Source organism: Mauremys reevesii, linkage group 2 (genome assembly GCF_016161935.1).
Source record: "Mauremys reevesii isolate NIE-2019 linkage group 2, ASM1616193v1, whole genome shotgun sequence".
Lineage (NCBI taxonomy): Eukaryota > Metazoa > Chordata > Testudines > Geoemydidae > Mauremys > Mauremys reevesii.
Genome location: NC_052624.1, coordinates 201,058,487 through 201,076,435, shown reverse-complemented (window position 1 = coordinate 201,076,435; position 17,949 = coordinate 201,058,487). Strand labels below are relative to the sequence as shown.

At 42.7% G+C, this 17,949-nt stretch overlaps 1 protein-coding gene across 19 annotated transcripts in view; it reads left to right on the top strand.

The window, feature by feature from the left end:
- The window catches only part of PTPRM (protein tyrosine phosphatase receptor type M), a 717,223-nt gene that overhangs the window by 616,180 nt on the left and 83,094 nt on the right, over positions 1 to 17,949 (top strand). For all 19 annotated transcript variants that reach the window (XM_039523703.1, XM_039523700.1, XM_039523699.1 and 16 more), the window contains one exon: positions 17,458 to 17,545. In XM_039523703.1, the coding sequence (XP_039379637.1) occupies positions 17,458 to 17,545 (88 nt within the window). The remainder of the gene's footprint in view (positions 1 to 17,457; positions 17,546 to 17,949) is intronic.

Sequence of the window (17,949 nt, the reverse complement as noted above, 5' to 3'; positions counted from 1 at the left end):
TGACGTAGCCCAGTGAACCTTTTCTTACCTCTTAAAGAGGAAGAAGGGGGCAGTCGTATCACTTTGGAGATGAGACGTAAGTCAAGAGTAGGCTCCAAATAACAGGAAAGAGTTCACTTGATAGTTGGGCAAGGGCAGGCATTTCAGATCTAAGCAAGTCTGATATCTTACTGTTTTGCTAGTCACTGTATACACATTTCAGTTTTACAACTGAGTTTTTCACTGTCTCTTCCTTTTGCAATATCATCTGGTTGAATTTTACATCATGATGGTGACATTGTGAATCAAGTCAACAGTACTGACAGTAAGCAGAACACACACAAGTGGTTAGAGCCACGCAAAAGTTAAAGAATTATTCATGGATTTTTTTTTTTTATAAATTAAAATGTAGCTCTGGTCAGAGAATGATATGTGTTCACTCCACGAATCAGCTGTGTGTATATTCTATGTGTAGGGCCTACCAAATTCACGGCCATGAAAAATGCGTCATGGACAGTGAAATCTGGTCTCCCACTGTGAAATCTGGTCTTTTCTGGGCTTTTGCCCTATACTACACAGATTTCACGGGGGAGACCAGCATTTCTCAAACTGGGGGTCCTGACCCAAAAGGGAGTTGCAGAAGGGTCGCGGTATTGCCACCCTTTACTTCCGCACTGTCTTCAGAGCTGGGTTGCTGGAGAACTGCGGCTGTTGGCTGGGCACCCAGCTCTGCAGGCAGCAGTGCAGAAGTAAAGGAGGCAATACTTTAACATGCCATCCTTATTTCTGCGCTGCTGCTGGCAGTGGCGCTGGCTTCAGAGCTGGGCTCCCAGTCAGCAGCCACTGCTCTCCAGCTGCCCAGCTCTGAAGGCAGCACCGCTCCCAGCAGCAGCAGTAGCACAAAAGTAAGGGTAGCAGTACCACAACCCCTACTACAGTAACCTTGCAAACTGCACGCCCCCCCCCCCCACACAACTTTTTTGGGTCAGGACCCCATCAATTATAACACTGTGACATTTCAGATTTAAATAGCTGAAATCATGAATATTACTATTTAAAAATCCTATGACTGTGAAATTGACCAAAATGGACCGTGAATTTGGTAGGGCCCTGCCTATATGCTGACTTTGCTGATGTTTAGTACTTACATATAGCTCTGTCATATAAAGCATGGCTCTAAAAAAATGTTAAGCTATCTCAGAATTTAAATTTTTCTGTAAGGTTTTATTGTTTTGGAGAACTGTATTTTTTCGCTTACTTTTGATTGAGCCTATTTGTTGGGTTTTTTGTGCTTTCAATACTAGTTCATTCTTGTTGTAAGTTGATTGATTGATTGATTGGCATTATTGAGGTACAGGGCGAGCACAGCTTGGAAGAAAACTGCTTTCCTGTTGATATAAATAACAGCATGTTATCTTTTAGTTCAGGCGTGCTACAATACAGATCCCAGAATTGGCATACATATTTTACAAGAGAATGAGTGGCTGGATCTTATCAAACAATAGTTCTGCATTGCGTATTAACCCTTTGGACACTGCAGATAAGCATACTTGTCTAAAGCTTATGATTCTTTTAGCAGCACCCCCAACCCAACCTTCTCTCCCGGCTACGGAACTCAACTACTGCCTACTGGATATTTGCACTCACCCAACCCACTTCCCAGATGCAGAAATACTCCCACCATTACTGCTTCCTACAAGATATAAACCCAGAATCCTCCAAGCTAGTAAAGCTTCCCTTCCTCTGCATTCTATCCTGGATGTGGGCATGGGATCTCGCCTGTTAGCTGATCGATCTTCGAACCCAGAAGTAGCACCATAGACTCTAAAACTAAGGGATTATGAGGGAAACATTGGTAGTCCCATAGCTATAGAAGCACTATGGAAACATCCATGAGGAGAAAAGGTAGATAAAAACCAAAACTACCATAGTTGTTATTACTTCTGATCTGATGCTTTGCCCTGTAATAATCAGCTTACACATATCACAAAGCTCTTTTAGAGAGGCTGAATGGAATGTACAGGGGAGGGATAGCTTAGTGGTTTGAGCATTGGCCTGCTAAACCCAGGGTTGTGAGTTCAATCCTTGAGGGGGCCACTTACAGATTTGGGGCAAAAATCTGTCTGGGGATTGGTCCTGCTTTGAGCAGGGGGTTGGACTAGATGACCTCCTGAGGTCCCTTCCAACCCTGATAGTCTATGATTCTAGCCAATATATTGGTGTGCTTGAAAAGGTTAGCAATGCAATAATGTAAAATGAGATGACAGGGTAGCTCTCCTCCACACTTCTAGGCAAAAAAATACTAAAAATATTCTAGCTAATATAGCAAAAAAGCTACCACTGAAGAGGTCCCAAGTTACAGGGAACTTCAGTAAACTGTTCCACATACAGTTCTGGCTACCCTTTGCAAATAGGTATATACCTTCTAACAGGTGATGGTAGTATACACACAAAAAGCTACATCAATTTATGCCAAAACTCTGGCTAGCATCAGTCCAAATATTTGCTCATGTATAAATCAGTAAAAGTAAGAAGTCTAGATACCAACAGTGATGAGTACAATATAACTACCTAGAAAGAAAGTTCAAAATTCCACTTAACAGCCACCCAGTACCAAAAAAAAATCAATGCTAACTTTGTTGTTCTGTTTCAGATATAGCTTTAAGTGCCATACACAGAGCAATCCAAAAGTTGTATCTCTACATTCTATTATATAGGTTTGCAAGTGTCCGACAAAAACTACATCCCCTTTTCAATGCTGAACTTTTCACTCCTACATCACCCGTGGATGTATATTTCAGCTTGTGTTTTTACAGTCAGAATTGTGGTGTAATGATTAGTTTGTGCATAGAAGAATTAGCCACTCTGTGTGCACAATCATTTTCTTTTTGGTCCATAATCCTGTTTATTTCTCCTGCCAGAATTTGGCCTGTAATGTTTAGGTTTCTTAATATACTAATATCTGTGCAATTCTGGTAATAGAAATTTCATAAATGTGCACTTTATTAGATTATTTTAAACAATGTGTAATTGGTTTAATGAGAAACAGATGCCTGGAATCTTTGTATTGCCTTAAAAAAGAAATATTTATACAGATTCATTTTTTTAAAAAAGTTTTTTATGGAGGGATGAAGAGAATAAAAGCATCTGGTGTTGTATAGCTGAGCTTTTATAATGTTGGTTCCCATCAATTAATCTAACTTGAGTGCACGATCCTAATGAAAGGAAATGCAGAATACAAATTTGGAGTAGCAATGTATATAGATCTTGAAATGTCCATGGATTGCTAATAAATTGTTATATTTTGTAAGATTGTGCAAATAGAAACTGAAGAGGCAGTTTGCACATAACGAAAGGTGTTAAGCCTCAATCTTTGTTACTGTAAGATGGTTTAGATATTCAACAACAGTAGAGTCCAAACAAAAAGTCTAACAAGGTGACATGTTTGCAGAGCTTTCTGACATCAAAAAAAGATCCTCATCATAATGTCATGGGTGTGATATACCTGCAGAACCTTTATTATTCCCTTTTTTGTTCTTGAAGCTATGCATAATTCACGTAAGATTTTTCACAACTGCCTTTCAGCTCTTTACTTTTGCAACTAGTTCTTACACACTTGTGGAGGAAAATTCATTTAAAAAAAAACAAATCTGGATGCGTTAACTGATATTCCATTGTCAGCCATTTAGCTTTGTGCCCTCTGTTAGCAAAACTTGCTCTCATGTTTAGTGTGCTTAGTATTTGTCCTGACAAGAGGAACACTTTTCTTTAGGCCTAAGGGGACATTCCATTCCATTAGCCATCCTTCCTTTTATGTTTTCTGTGAACTTCAGGCCTTGGGCAGTTGTTGATACCAACGCAAAGTAGATGTAAAATGCTACCAAACCAGAAAGCAACAGGAAATTTGTGCCTTTGTGTTTTGAGGCACTTGAATTGCCACACCTGGTGGATGTTGGCTTTGCTATCAGTCAACCATATACCTATCCCATTGTATTCCCATCAGGAGAACAACCTGATTTTCTCTGATATGAGAATTGCCCATGATCTTCCATATCTAGCCATCAAAGGAGCCGTGGCTTTGAACTTCTGCATGAACGGTGCAAAAAAGGGACAAAGAATAGGAACTCAAACTCTAATGATTAGCACCCTTTGTTATGTTTATAATAAACATATGTTTGTAAGACCTGTAGGTTCCCTTATCAGACTGTAGAGCAATTCCTGCTGCATGGAGTGGTGTGGAATTAGACATGTAAAACATCCATTATAATGGCATTGCTAGTACTTTCTGTTGCAAACTCTTGCAATTTGTTCTGCTATTGATCTGATGACAAGGTAGTAATACCAAAAATCTGATGTCAGAACAGTGATGTAAAATGTTTTTGAGGAAGTGACAGCTTGTGCAGATGGAATATTAAACCAAAATGTTTTTCTCCTTCACTGTTAAAACAACACAATCTACTTCTGACTCCAGAGAAGGGGGATGGAACCTTTTTTCTATCAGGGGCCATTGACCACCGAAAAAAATCAGTCGCGGGCCATACACAGCCCCTGGAGGCGGGGAGGGTGCACGGCGGATCAGGGCTTCCCCCTGCAGTGGGGAAAGCTGGCGCTCATGGCTCCAGCCCTGTGGGGGGGCACGGAGGCTCAGGGCATCCCCTAGGCTCCAGGGTGAGGCCAGAAATTAGGGTGTTCGGATGCAGGAGGGGGTGAGGGCTCTGGCTGGGGGTGCAGGCTCTGGGGTGGGGCTGGGGCAGGGGGTTGGGATGTGGGTTCTGGGAGGGAGTTTGGGTACAGGAGGGGGTTCCAACTTAGGGCAGGGGGTTGGGGTGCAGAGTCTGGGAAGGAGTTACGGTGCAGGAGGGGGTTCTGACCTGGGGAAGATGGTTTGGGATGTGGGCTCTGGCCGGACGGCGCTTACCTCACATGGCTCCCGGTTGGCAGCACAGCAGAGCTAACGCAGGCTCCCTACCTGCCCTGACTCCACGCTGCTCCTGGAAGCGACCGCCATGTCCAGCCCCTAGGCAGAGGTGCAGCCACATGTCTGTGCGGTGCACGTTGCCTGTACCCGCAGGCGCCGCGGTTCCCACCCAATGGGATCTGCGGAGGCGGCACTCAGGGCAGGAGCAGCGTGCAGAGCTTCCCTGATCGTACCTGTGCCTAGGGGCTGCAGGGATATGCCAGCCGCTTCCGGGAGCTGCACGGAGCCAACCAGACTTTTAACAGCCTGGCAATTCTAGCTTTCCCCCGCAGCGGGGAGAGTTGGCACCGAGGCGGTGCAGAGACTTGCCATGGGCTGGATGAAATTAGGCAGGGCTGTAGGTTTCCCGCCCCTGCTCTAGAGTCTGAGTCTGAGTCAATGAGCTGAGTCTGAGTCAATGTCAACTGCCTGTGATTTCCCTCCCTCTCCCCCATTATATATGTGAATATATTGTGCATGAGGGATAAGAACAGGGATATTTTTTTCTTAATCTTTATATTATATTAAAATATATATCCTACTAAGACATTTTGAAAGTTCACAACCCACATAGTGTTAGTTTCAACCAATGAAATAATAGTACAGCATGTAAAATACAAGATCACTAGAGCCCTATCCGCAACTGATCTGCAAAAACAGATGTGGATATCTGTGGTTATAAAGCAGATTTGCAGGGCTCTAAAGATTACCACTATTTTGAAATCCCTTTTTTGCTTTTTCTCAACCATCTGAAAGAAAGTAAGAAATGTAACAAAGACAATCCAGAAGTATAATTAACTTAATAAAGTATCGTTTGACCATATGGGAAACAGTAGCAGAAGTTGAGAGCTCCAGAGGTCCCATACAAAAGGTTATAAAGCCTCATTAACTAGCTTATCCCACCATTTATTTTAATTGCAGAGGACATGGTGTTTAAAATCATCCAGTTTGGATATTCATGTGCATAAATGAGCTTCTGCGTACTATGGAATTTATCTAAAAGAGTATCTTTAAAATTAAAGTACTCATGGCAGAATTCTAGAAAAATATGTCTACTTTCCACAAAAGTCTGATATATTTCGGTGGCATCGTGCAGACTTCTGTGGAAGTTGATACTGTGCGTGTGCATATATGTGTAGGGGACATCTCCAACATCCCACTGCTTTTCTCCATGGATTTTCTCCCTTCAGAGGCCCAGTAGTAGGCCAGCCTTTCTTACAGGCCTATATGGACTGGATACTACAGCTTCCAGAGTGTATTAATACTGCTCCTGGGTCATTCCCATGGACAGTGGGTATCAAAGGCAGGGGAAGGCTGAGTCTACCCAAACTGCCTGCATGACCCCGCCCACACTCCACCCTTGGGGCCCTCCTGCTTCCCTTCCTGAGACGGGAATTCCAAAAGCAGGATTGGCTGGAGCACTCCTCTCACTGTTTAGGCATCCAGCTGCTGTCATGGACTTCATTTTTCTTCTCTGTCCAGAAGATTAGGGCAGGCTGAAAATTATAATCACTAAGGCAGATAGGATTGTAGCCCAGATGTTGGCAAGGCCTGTTGGGAAGGAGGCTGGTGTATAAGGATCTCAGAAGCTCAGAAGGCGCTGGAGAGGGTGAGAGGTCTCTCTGAAAGGAAGAGGCAAATATCTCCACATACTCACACCAACAAAAAAGTGTGATTGCCAACACTGGTGACTGAGGCAGACCCCTCTGGAGATGGCCATGTGGAGAGTAAAACACCCTAGCAGTGAAGTGATTTTATTTATTTTTTTGAAAGGACATTGCAAGTGTGGCCCTTGTGTGTCTCAGCCTGTCACATTGTTCTTACTTTCCTTATAATATACAACATTATCTATTGGAGAAAACAACAGAATGTGCATAAAACTCCATATGTGAGTTCCAGGGAACCCAAACATTGCTGTGGGGGTTTATTAGGATGCCATGTCTCCCCTTAGCAGAATTAAAAACATATTATGCAAGCTTGTTTTTTCCTTCTCGTTTATCCTTTCTGTATTACCTAGAGGGGGCCATGTACGGGAGCCCTTGTGGTTCACTGAACTAGCAATCTCTGGATAGTGCTTTATTGGTTCTGAAAGTTCAGATCAGTTGAAGGTATGTTACAATTTAGCTGAAGGTAGGAGTCTTTCATATTTGCTTTCCAAAACTCGCCATTTATGTTTGCTTTTGTCTCCTACTGCTTTTGGCTTTCTAATCTCCATAAATGTTTTCTGAGCAGTAGACCCTATCTTCCAGGGAGTTTTATTACTTTCAAGATGTTTCTAAACTTTATGGTTCTAAATCAGGAACTGCATGTCTTCCCAGAGGATTTTAGGATGTTATCAAGTTTCTTCTGCTGGGGTCAGCTATTAACTTGAAAAAGTCAGCAAGTTCCACTTTTAGCCACTTTCCTTTTAAATTCTGAGCTCAGTGTATTTAGGGTGTTTTTGTTTTGTTGATAAAATAAAAATAAACAATATTAGGACTTTCCTTTGGTTTATCTAGAAATGTGTCAGAATGCAGTTCTCTCACAAATGTATAATGTAGGCCACAGCACTGAGTCAGTATTACTCACCCAACTAGAATCGTTTTCCCTCCCATGGGGAGGCTCTCCAAGAAGCAGATAGTAGAGGTGTACAACTATTATAAAAAAGGGAAGGATCCATTCAAGTAAACTTAGTCACACAAATTAAAATATGGTGCAACATATGACCCAACATCTATGACCCAATTGCAACTGCCTTTGAAGTGAATGTGAGTCTCCAAGTAATTTCAATGGGAGATGCATTGAGCCCATTCAATATATAAATAAAGGAATATTGTATTTGTACTTTATTGGTTATATCACAAACATTAGCAGCACAAAAAGTAATAATTATAACAAAAAAAATTATTCAGATCTCACAATTTGAATTAAGTACACACTTTTGTAATGTTTCTCTTCTTGCTAGTTTAAAAAAAAGCTTTATTCTAATTTTCAAAATTGTGGTTATATTTTAAACCCATTGCCAGCTCTTCCTTTTTATTGTATGGAGGGGGAAAAATTAGTAACTCCTTGTATTCCTTTCACAGCACATTGTAGCTTCATGTTCGGCTTTAATGACATTTCATTAGGTCTTCGAAACTGTTCCCTCAGGCAAGCTTTTATTATTTGTAAATTAATTCAAACATCACAGTGCAACTCTTCGGGGATGGAGGGGACAGGGTATTGTCAAAAAAATATTCAAAATCTTCTGTCAGAATTTGTCCTGGAGTTGAAGCTAAAATGCTTAGAAATATCCAAATTAGTCATACCAGAGAGGAATTCTAAGATTTTTAAACATGTTTTCTGAACCCACTTATCAGTTAAGATTCCTGGATTTAATCTAAAAATCTGAGAACTGACAGATATCTGATTTCCAAGAACTGCTCTGGAAGGAATGCTTTGCTTGTCACAAAGACAATTTGAAGAGCATTTCTGGTGGAAAGTATAGAAATGTAACCAGGGGCGGCTTCAGGCCCCAGCACGCCAAGCGTGTGCTTGGGGCGGCAAGCCGCGGGGGGGCGCTCTGCCGGCGCCGCGAGGGCGGCAGGCAGGCTGCCTCCGGCAGCTTGCCTGTGGAGGGTCCGCCAAAGCCGCAGGACCAGCGGACCCTCCGCATGCAAACCGCCGGAGGGAGCCTGCCTGCCGTGCTTGGGGCAGCAAAATCCCTAGAACCGCCCCTGAATGTAACAGTCACAAAAGGTTTTCAAATTCTCACAGAACATGTATGCATGTGTACAAACACACACTCCGACCAACTGAGCATAAATGGTGACTGGACCCATAAGGAGGTAGGGTGCAGGCAGGGAGAAAGAGGATGAACAAAACACTGCTGCTGATATAGTTTTGTATTTTAAGGTAAAATATAAATCCATTCCCCTTCCCCTACGAAGTCTGACCCAGCCTTAATTAATACTAAGGAAATTATGAGCCTCAGCTCAACCTTAGTTAATACTAATAACCATGGTGTTATTAGAATCCGCAGCCCATGGCAACATCAGCCAGTGATGTAGATACTATCAGCTGAAGTTCTAGGAGTCTGCTACTGTGGCTACTTTAAAAAAAATCTGAAGCAAAACAGCACTAGACATTCTAAAATCACTTTTGCAGAACTCAAAACGGAATTGATTTAAACCCACCTGAAACACTGGCAGCAGTTCATCAAACTACCATTTGAGAGCTACTTTGGACTCTTCCTCCCCTGACTGGGTAGCTGAGATGGCATTTCAAAGATGACACTCGGAGAATGAAGGGAAACAGAGAAAAATGTCAGCTAATTTTATAAATACATTCTACTGCCTAATTTAGAGCATGGCATTAGCATCAGTTTTGGAAGATGTTCACCTTCCTGCTTCAATAATGAGCAATTGACCCTTGGATATCTGTGGTTGAAGTGTAGCCTGCTACACACAAAGCAAAGTTTCAGTGGACTAGGTGAGAGCTTGGCCTCTCCTTTTCCCTGAAGATGATTAACATGCAAAGTGGGGGCTTCTTCAGAGTGGCTTTGGTTTTTCACGTGAGGAATTGTACAGATCTTGTGCTGTGAGATCATTGTTCTCATAAGCTAAGCAGGGCCATGCCTAGGTTGCTGGAGCAAGCGGTTTTAGTGATTCAGCAGGTGTCCCTCTTGTCATTGAGGCAAAACTGAATTAGTGCCCAGAATTGCGAGCCAGACCACATCCCCAGAGCCACACGAAAAGGGGAACTGCCACATCTAGATCTTCCCCTGTCCACATGAAGGGTGTGAGGCTAGCATCTCTTTGGCACCATCAGCCTTGTCTTTGACCCACACAGGGCCCTCTAAGGAGGAAGTTAAAGATCCACAGGATGGCTGCGTCAACTAACTTTCCTGTTGAACTCCCTTTAAGGAGTTCAAGTGGGGGGAATTCAGGGGAAGCCATGGACAAGAAGCTAGACTGGGCAGTGACTCCAAAGTTGAGTGTGGGTGGGCCTGGCCTCTCATAGATAATTAATATTTGTTCTGTGCTTTGAAGATGTAACATGCCAAGGATTATTAATGAAACTCTGAAGGCCAAAAGAGAGGCAGACAATAGTTCAAGCAACCCCATCTGCAGTAGAGACTGCTTGATGTGGACCTGGAAACAATGAGATACAGACACCATAATATGATTAAATACAGTAGCTTTTATTTAAAATTGTTACCTAACTGAGGTAATCACCCAAAGCTACCCAGAAGGATTATTCTGGTTTGGTTCTCAATGATCACCAGTGGCCAGGTGACCCATAGAGCTGATGGCAGACATGAAGGCCATGCCCACCACCACTACACCCTCAAATCTGTGAGGGGAACTTGAGTGGAAGACAGAGTCCCAAATCTGCTCCACTCCTCCATGCCAGAGGTCGGAGACATAGAAGCAAATCCCAGCACTGTGCATCACTGTGCCCAGCAGGAATGCCCTTTCTTCTTCGGTGGCACTTCAGCAGACGGTCCTTCTCTCCGAGGGACCTGCCGCCGAATTGCTGCCGAAGAGCCCAACGTGCCACCCCTTCCCCTTGGCCACCCCAAGCACCTGCTTGCTGAGCCGGTGCCTGGAGCCGGCCCTGACTCTTGCCCCTCTCATTTAAAAAAAAAATATCTCTGCACCATTTTGTAGTCACATACTCTTGAGTTATGCAATTGAGATGTGTAATTACATCCTATGGAAAATGATATTGGGAGGGGGAAGAGGTTATAGAATTGCAGACCATGTTTCTTATTCAGGAAAAATACTGACAGCATATATGTGAAGTTCAATTTCTTTCTGTATTGCACCCATAGAGGATGTTTCTTCTTAAAATGCAGAAGTAGTTGGTATTCACTGGAGCCTGTGCAGTTTCATTTGTATTGTTTTATAGATATTTTACTGCCATGAGTGGTGTCTAGGTTCACTGCCTTTCTCCAAAATGTATTAGACAACATAGTCAGAGACAACACTTTTAATTACATATTAAGCTGAATAAAACCAGGAGTTATTTATGAAAATCCCAAATACAGTACAGAAAAAACATCCACTCAAATCCCCTAAAAGCAGGAATCTAATTTCATCAGCGGAAATAAGTACTGTTTGAGACTAACTAAATTTTATATACACAAATTGAAAATATATCCTGTACATTAGTTACAGTATAAATGTGCATATGGTGCCCAGAGGATTCTTCCTGTAAAAGAAAGATCGTAAAATCCCTTCAAAATACTTTATTCATTGCATTAGCAATAAATCTGGAAGATGAATTATGTTAAGTTACTGCTAACTAGTGTGCCAGGGAGTAAGTTGCTAAATTAGAATGTTAATTGTGCTTCCTATTGCAGTCTTCATATTAATTCACATTGAACCTCATTTCAAAAACATCCTAAAGAATTTAAAATGGTATGAAGCTAATAGGGTCCTATAAACCTTAAATAGGATTCTATGGAAATTACTCCAAAAATCTACCGAATTTATTAGAGAATGCTTTCCTTATCTACAGAAGTTTTAAACCAAACAATAAAACTTGATGAAAATTATATTGCTGCTCTTGAATCCTGTAAGAAGTGTCAGGTACTAAAGCAATAGCACCAGCATAAGAAAGTAGATGCATAGATAAGTTAGTTTAAAAATTATGTAGACAGTGTATCATTCTCTATTAATTTCTATAGGATTATGATTGGCTGCCTGGGATGGAACACACTGACAATGCCACACGCAGGGCAGACTGCCAAGAATCAGGGCAGACTGTCCCCCCAAACTGGTGGCTTAGTCTATAATTAGATTCACCAAGCCAGTAACAAAAGAGCTTCTGTAGTACCGCACTGGTCAACCAGAAGCCAAACACAGTCGCCCTTAGCCATTCCAACTCTTGGCTCCCATCCAGACACACAGGTCTAATATGTGAGAGGTCACTGAGAACCAAGTTCACCATATGTGAAGTTCTGCTAATCAAAAGGATCAGACACTTACCTCCAGGTCAATATGGATCTCAGATCTTACCCAAAGAGCACGCTGCCAGCCAAGCCTTAGTAAACAAACTAAAGATTTATTAACAAAAGAAAAGAAGAGAGTCATAAATGGCTAATACATTATATACAGACAAATGATTGCAAGGTCCTTATATCAGGTTTGTAGCAGTGATAGAATAGACTGCTGGCGTGCAACAGTCTCTCTAGTAACTTCCAAAAGATTGGATGGTGCTTAGTCCATAGTTTCAGATACTCCTTTTAGCTGTAAATCCATAGTCCAGAGAACTGGAGCAGGGAAGAGGCAAAATGGAGATGTCTCGGGTGTCTTTTATATCCTCTGCCATGTGTATGGAAATTTACTGTCACAAACAAAGCCCACAGCCCCTGTGTATGGAAAGTTACTGGCCCAACATGGAGTCCAGGGTCACATGAGCATATCACATGCCTCTACATCTTTTCCTGAATCACAGGGGGTGGCGATTGGCTCCTGGCTGTCTGACGCATCCACAGGAAAAACCACTGGAAGGGATGGGTTTCTTCAATGGCCCATTGTGAGAGTTGAGTGTCCTTAATGGGCCATCAACACATAGCTGCCTAGCCCTGATATAAATCTATCTTGTGAGTGTCACCCAAGAACAAAACACATGTATGAGTTACAAACACATAGGGTTTGACTACACTTGCAGCTGTACAGTGCTGGGAGTTAAAGCTGTCTTCGTACAGCTGTGTAGGGAAAGGACTGCAGTGTGGCCACACTGACAGCTACCAGCGCTGCAGTGTGGCCACATTTGCAGCATTTGCAGCGGTGTTGGGAGTTGTGCATTATGGGCAGCTATCCCAGCATTCACGTGGCTTCAACGTGCTTTTCAAAAGAGGGGGGTGGGGTGGAGTGTGACAGGGAGCGTGGGGGAGAGAGAGAGAGTGGATTTTTGGAGCTGACACTGTGTCAGCTCCCTGCCTTGCAAGTTCTAAGGACTTGAAGATACACAGCAGCAACCTTCAATCAGTTTAAAAGTTTCGACCCCTTCCCCCACCCCTCTCTCATTCACTAAATGCAAATAGCCTTCAAACCAGATAAGCAGCTGCTCCAAAATGGACCCCCCCCACTTCCGGGCTGCTTCTCTCTTCAAGCAAACACTAGCTGTGGACATTCATCCCCCTGCCTGCCTCTGCTCGAGCAAACAGTAGCTGTGTTTGTTTTTTAGATAAGCAGCTCCGGGAGCCCCGAGTTCACAACAAAACAAAGAGAGGCATCACAACAAAACAGAGAGTGTTATCTTTACTTAAAAAGCTTTATGGGAAGGTTCCGGAGGTCAGTTACAGCATATTAAGATTAATCACTGTTTTCACTGACACCCCAGCGCTGCAAGAGCAGCACTGTTCTCTTTATTCCTCTCATCGAGGTGGAGTACAGCCAGTGCTGTAGCCAGGGAGATACAGCGCTGTATGTGCCTTGCCAGTGTGGACAGGGAGTAAGTTACAGCGCTGTAAAGCCACCACCAGCGCTGTAACTCTGAAGTGTAGCCAAGCCCATAGCAAAAATTCATAACTTCAGGTGATACCTGCATATAAACAAGATGGTCATACTTAGCGATTTATAACTTTTCGATTGGTACTTTATGTAACATACTCTCTGTAAGATTGATTGCAAGTTTGTGCTCATGGTGACTGTGTTTGTGCAGTAATGTGAGAATTACAGAAGTCAAGCATGGGTGTAGACAGACCCAGCATGGTCACCTATTTGAGACTCGCACACACCTCCATTGGGCACTGATGATGAAACCACTGAGCATGTTCAGAATCTCTTGATTCCATTGTGCAGGGATGCATTAAGCAGGCTGATTAGCAGTCCAGGGAGCTCCAAAATTTATAGCTTTAAAAATATAAAAATAAAAAGATGAATTGAGGACATTTTTCCCTTGAAGTAAGACCACCTTGATGTAAACTTATGGGAAGTACCATATTTTGTTCTTATTGTGTGTTTTAAACAAAAAAAAAAGTGACTGAGTTGGTAGTTAATCTGCAGTCAGTCAAAGGAGAGAATGTAGTTCAGCTCTCATTCTTCTTCAAGTGGTGTCCCTATGGGTGCTCCGATTAGGTGTTGATCTGACACCTAAAGCGGAGCACCCACAGAGACACACATCTCGAAATATACTGCATAAGGTGAGTAACTTTCTCTTTTTAAAAAGTTAATGCCAGTAAGGGCTATGGGGATTAATGCTCTAAAGAGCTGGGGGGTTTGCTGTCTTCCTCATTAAAGTATTTGTAGACTAATTGAAATATGTCCGGCTTCGACAACTTTGTTTCGTAGCTCAGGTGAGTCTACATCTAAAATGTGTGCAGTGCACATCATTTCTTTTGAATCAGGCCAAATAGAAACAACCATGCAGTGTGTCTCTGTAATTAAGGTTATAACTAGGGGTCTGTTTTAAGACAGATTTTCAGCTCCCCTCGTACTCCAAAAATAGAATACTAAAATTTTCAAAATTGTATTAGAAAGTCTCAGCAGGTAGAAGAATTTTCCCAGAAAATGTCAAAGATGCCAAGGATGATTTTGAAAAGGTATCAATATATTTTATTTGCTACCCTCAGTCAGCCATTATTGTTTTTTAATCCATGTACACACCTCAGTTACAATAACATAGTGATAAGTGCTTTATAAATGATGATAGATTGATTACAGAGATTTTTACATTGGCTTGTGCAACAGACAGTTTAAGGACAGTCATAGTAAAATGTTTAAAAGATTCTCAGTGCTTGAAAACTAGACATGGATTCTCAGTTATTGGAGCTGACTGAGAAGAAAAGGCTGACAGTAAATATATTCTCCTCTGGCCCCATTACTATCAAATTCTCTTTCAAAGACCAAAGCAGTGATAGTGGAATGAAGTATTGCTTGTGCACAGTGGGGCTGCCAACATTGAGTGTGTGTGACATTCCTCACAAACATTTGGGGTGATGTACAGCTTGTAGACCGTCTGTTTCAATAAACTCTTTCGTCAAAGCTACTTAAGGAGTATGCATGTTGGGTTTTAAAACACTTATAATAAAACCAACAAACCAACCTGGGAAATTCCAAAAATTTTCTTTCAAAATCTAGTTGAGGTTTTCAAGTGACAAGTTTACTTACCTATCGCACCATTTGCAAACCTCTGAAAAACAAAGAAATTAAAGGCCAAGAACATCATGAAATCTGTACTTGCCACATAGTTACATAAACACCCTGATCCTCCAAACACTCATACACTGCTTAAAATAAACCACATGTATAAGTTTTGCAGGATCTGGGCCTCATTACCACTTGAATGGCTCTTTAAAAATTGAATACCAATACCACTTGAATGGCTCTTTAACAGTTTCACTGTTGTACTAATAGGTCTGGCAGGCTAGAGGCTTTTTCACTTTTAAGTATTAGATCCAGACTCAGGAGGCTGCAGCAGTCTGCTGTGGTGGGAGCCTTCAGGAAGGGTATGGCTACACTTAGGCCTTGGCTACACTGGCGCTTTACAGCGCTGCTTAGCCAAGCCCGAAGGGGTGTGAAAGTTTCTCGCTCAGGGGTGTGAAAAAAACACACCCCTGAGCGCTGCAAGATACAGCGCTGTAAAGCGCCAGTGTAAACAGTGCCCCAGCGCTGGGAGCGCGGCTCCCAGCGCTGCAAGCTAATCCCCACGGGGAGGTGGAGTATGTGCAGCGCTGGGAGCCAGCGCTGGCGCTGCGACCACACTCACACTTCAAAGCGCTGCCGCGGCAGCGCTCCCACGGCAGCGCTTTGAAGTTTCGAGTGTAGCCAAGCCCTTACAGATGTGCAGCGCTGGGAGTTAAAGCTGTCTTCGTACAGCTGTGTAGGGACAGCGCTGCAGTGTGGCCACACTGACAGCTACCAGCGCTGCAGTGTGGCCACATTTGCAGCATTTGCAGCGCTGCTGGGAGTGGTGCATTATGGGCAGCTATCCCAGCGTTCAAGTGGCAGCAATGTGCTTTTCAAAAGAGGGAGGTGGGGTGGAGTGTGACAGGGAGCGGGGGAGAGAGAGAGAGTGGATTTTTGGAGCCGACACTTCAGCTCCCTGCCTTGCAAAATCTGAAAATTTCCTCGACCCCTCATTTACTCTTAACTGCAAATAGCCTGCAGACCAGATAAGGAGCTGCTCCAACGGACTCCCTTTCTCCCCCTCCCCCCGCTGTTTCTCTCCTCAAGCAAACACTCATCCCCCTGCCTGCCTCATTCACAGCAAGGTAGTGGGTTATCTCAATTGATTGTTCACAGTCAGTTACAGATTGATCACAGCAAACAAGAGCTGTGTTTGTTTTTTAGATAAGCAGCTCCCAGAGCCCCGAGTTCACAACAAAACGAAGAGAGGCATCATAACAAAACAAAGAGAGTAATTTAGTTAAAAGCATTCTGGGATATCTCCTAATACCCTGGAGGCCAATAACGGCACTGGTGTGTGGCCACACTTGACGAGCAGCGCTGCATCACCAGCACTGCACTCGTTATACCCCAAGCAGACCAGGTGTACAGCCAGCGTTGCAGCCAGGGAGTTGCAGCACTGGATGTGCCTTGCAGATGTGGACAGTTACTAAGTTGCAGCGCTGTAAAGCCTCCACCAGCGCTGCAACTCTCCAGTGTAGCCAAGCCCGAAGGGTCAGAACAGGGATAGGAAGAGGCGGGAGGATGGACACTAAGACCCAGGGGTGCCCCAAATTTTTGGGTGCCCTACGCAGCCACATATGCCTAAGGATGACCCTGACTTGTATGGACACAGTGCATATAAAGACACTGCATGAAAGTCATTATTTTAGAACCCGAACTGCACATGAAAAGTGGATAAGAGAGGATTGTTTTTCTTATGCCAGGTGGTGTATTTTATTAATATAAAGAGATATTGTTAGCATCTTTACTTTTATCTAATATTCACCCAGCCTCTGTACTGTATTTAATAAAACTAATACAAATAATAAGATTGTATTTTTCACAAAATTACATAATTTTTCTTTTCTGACAATCTAATAATCTTGGGGGTGTTGTAAATAATGTTTTTAATAAAAGGCCAATTGAATGCAAATTAAGAAAAATGCCACTGTTGTGTTAAGAGACTGAGTAGCCACCTATCACCAGGTAAATGTGAAACTGTTGGTAGTATATTAACACAGGGTCAAATTCTGCTATAGTAATATCACTGGGTTTATTCCAGTTTTACTTTGCTGTAACTAGGAGCAGAATTTGGACAATGCATGTTAATTAGGCAATTATGCTTAGCATTACAAACACGGAACTTTTGCAAGGTTTAGCTAACTCTCCTCACACAAAAATCATTCTTGCTGATACACACCTTATTCTTGTGTCAAACTCTCCATGTGAAACACAGGGCTGAAAGAAAGTGCTGTTCAAAGAAGAGCCTGGTATCATTATCAGATAAGCAGATTAGTTAAATGTCACTTTAACAACTGTAATTTTGGCTGTTGTAGTATTTCTTCCCTGCACCATTGCTTTATCCTTTACTCTTAAGGTTCCTGTTGCTACATACTGAATTTCTTAATGTCACTTTCTTTCTATCTTTTTTTTAAATAGAGTTTCTTTGAAGGACAGTCTGCACCCTGGGACTCAGCTAAGAAAGATGAGAACAGAATGAAGAATAGATATGGGAATATCATTGCATGTAAGTGTTGGCAGCATAATTGTGCTACTGTGTTAACTTCCTTTTAGCTTCTGGGAGACAAGGTGGGTGAGGTAAAATCTTTTATTGGACCAACTTCTGTTGGTGAGAGAGACGAGCTTTCCAGCTACACAAAGCTCTTCCTCAGGTCTGGTAAAGGTACTTAGAGTGCCACAGCTAAATACAAGATCAAGTTTAGCATTAGTAGTTAGCACGTATTCTGAGGGACCATTCAAGGTGAAGTGGTTACTGGCTTGAGTGACAGGGAAGATAATAGTGTTGTCCACAGTGATCGGAAAGATCAAAAGCTCAACTTTTGACCATGTTGAGCTTGAGTTGACAGCTGGACATCCATGAGGAGATGTCAGAAACACAAGCCACGATTTTGGTATAGATGACAGGAGAAG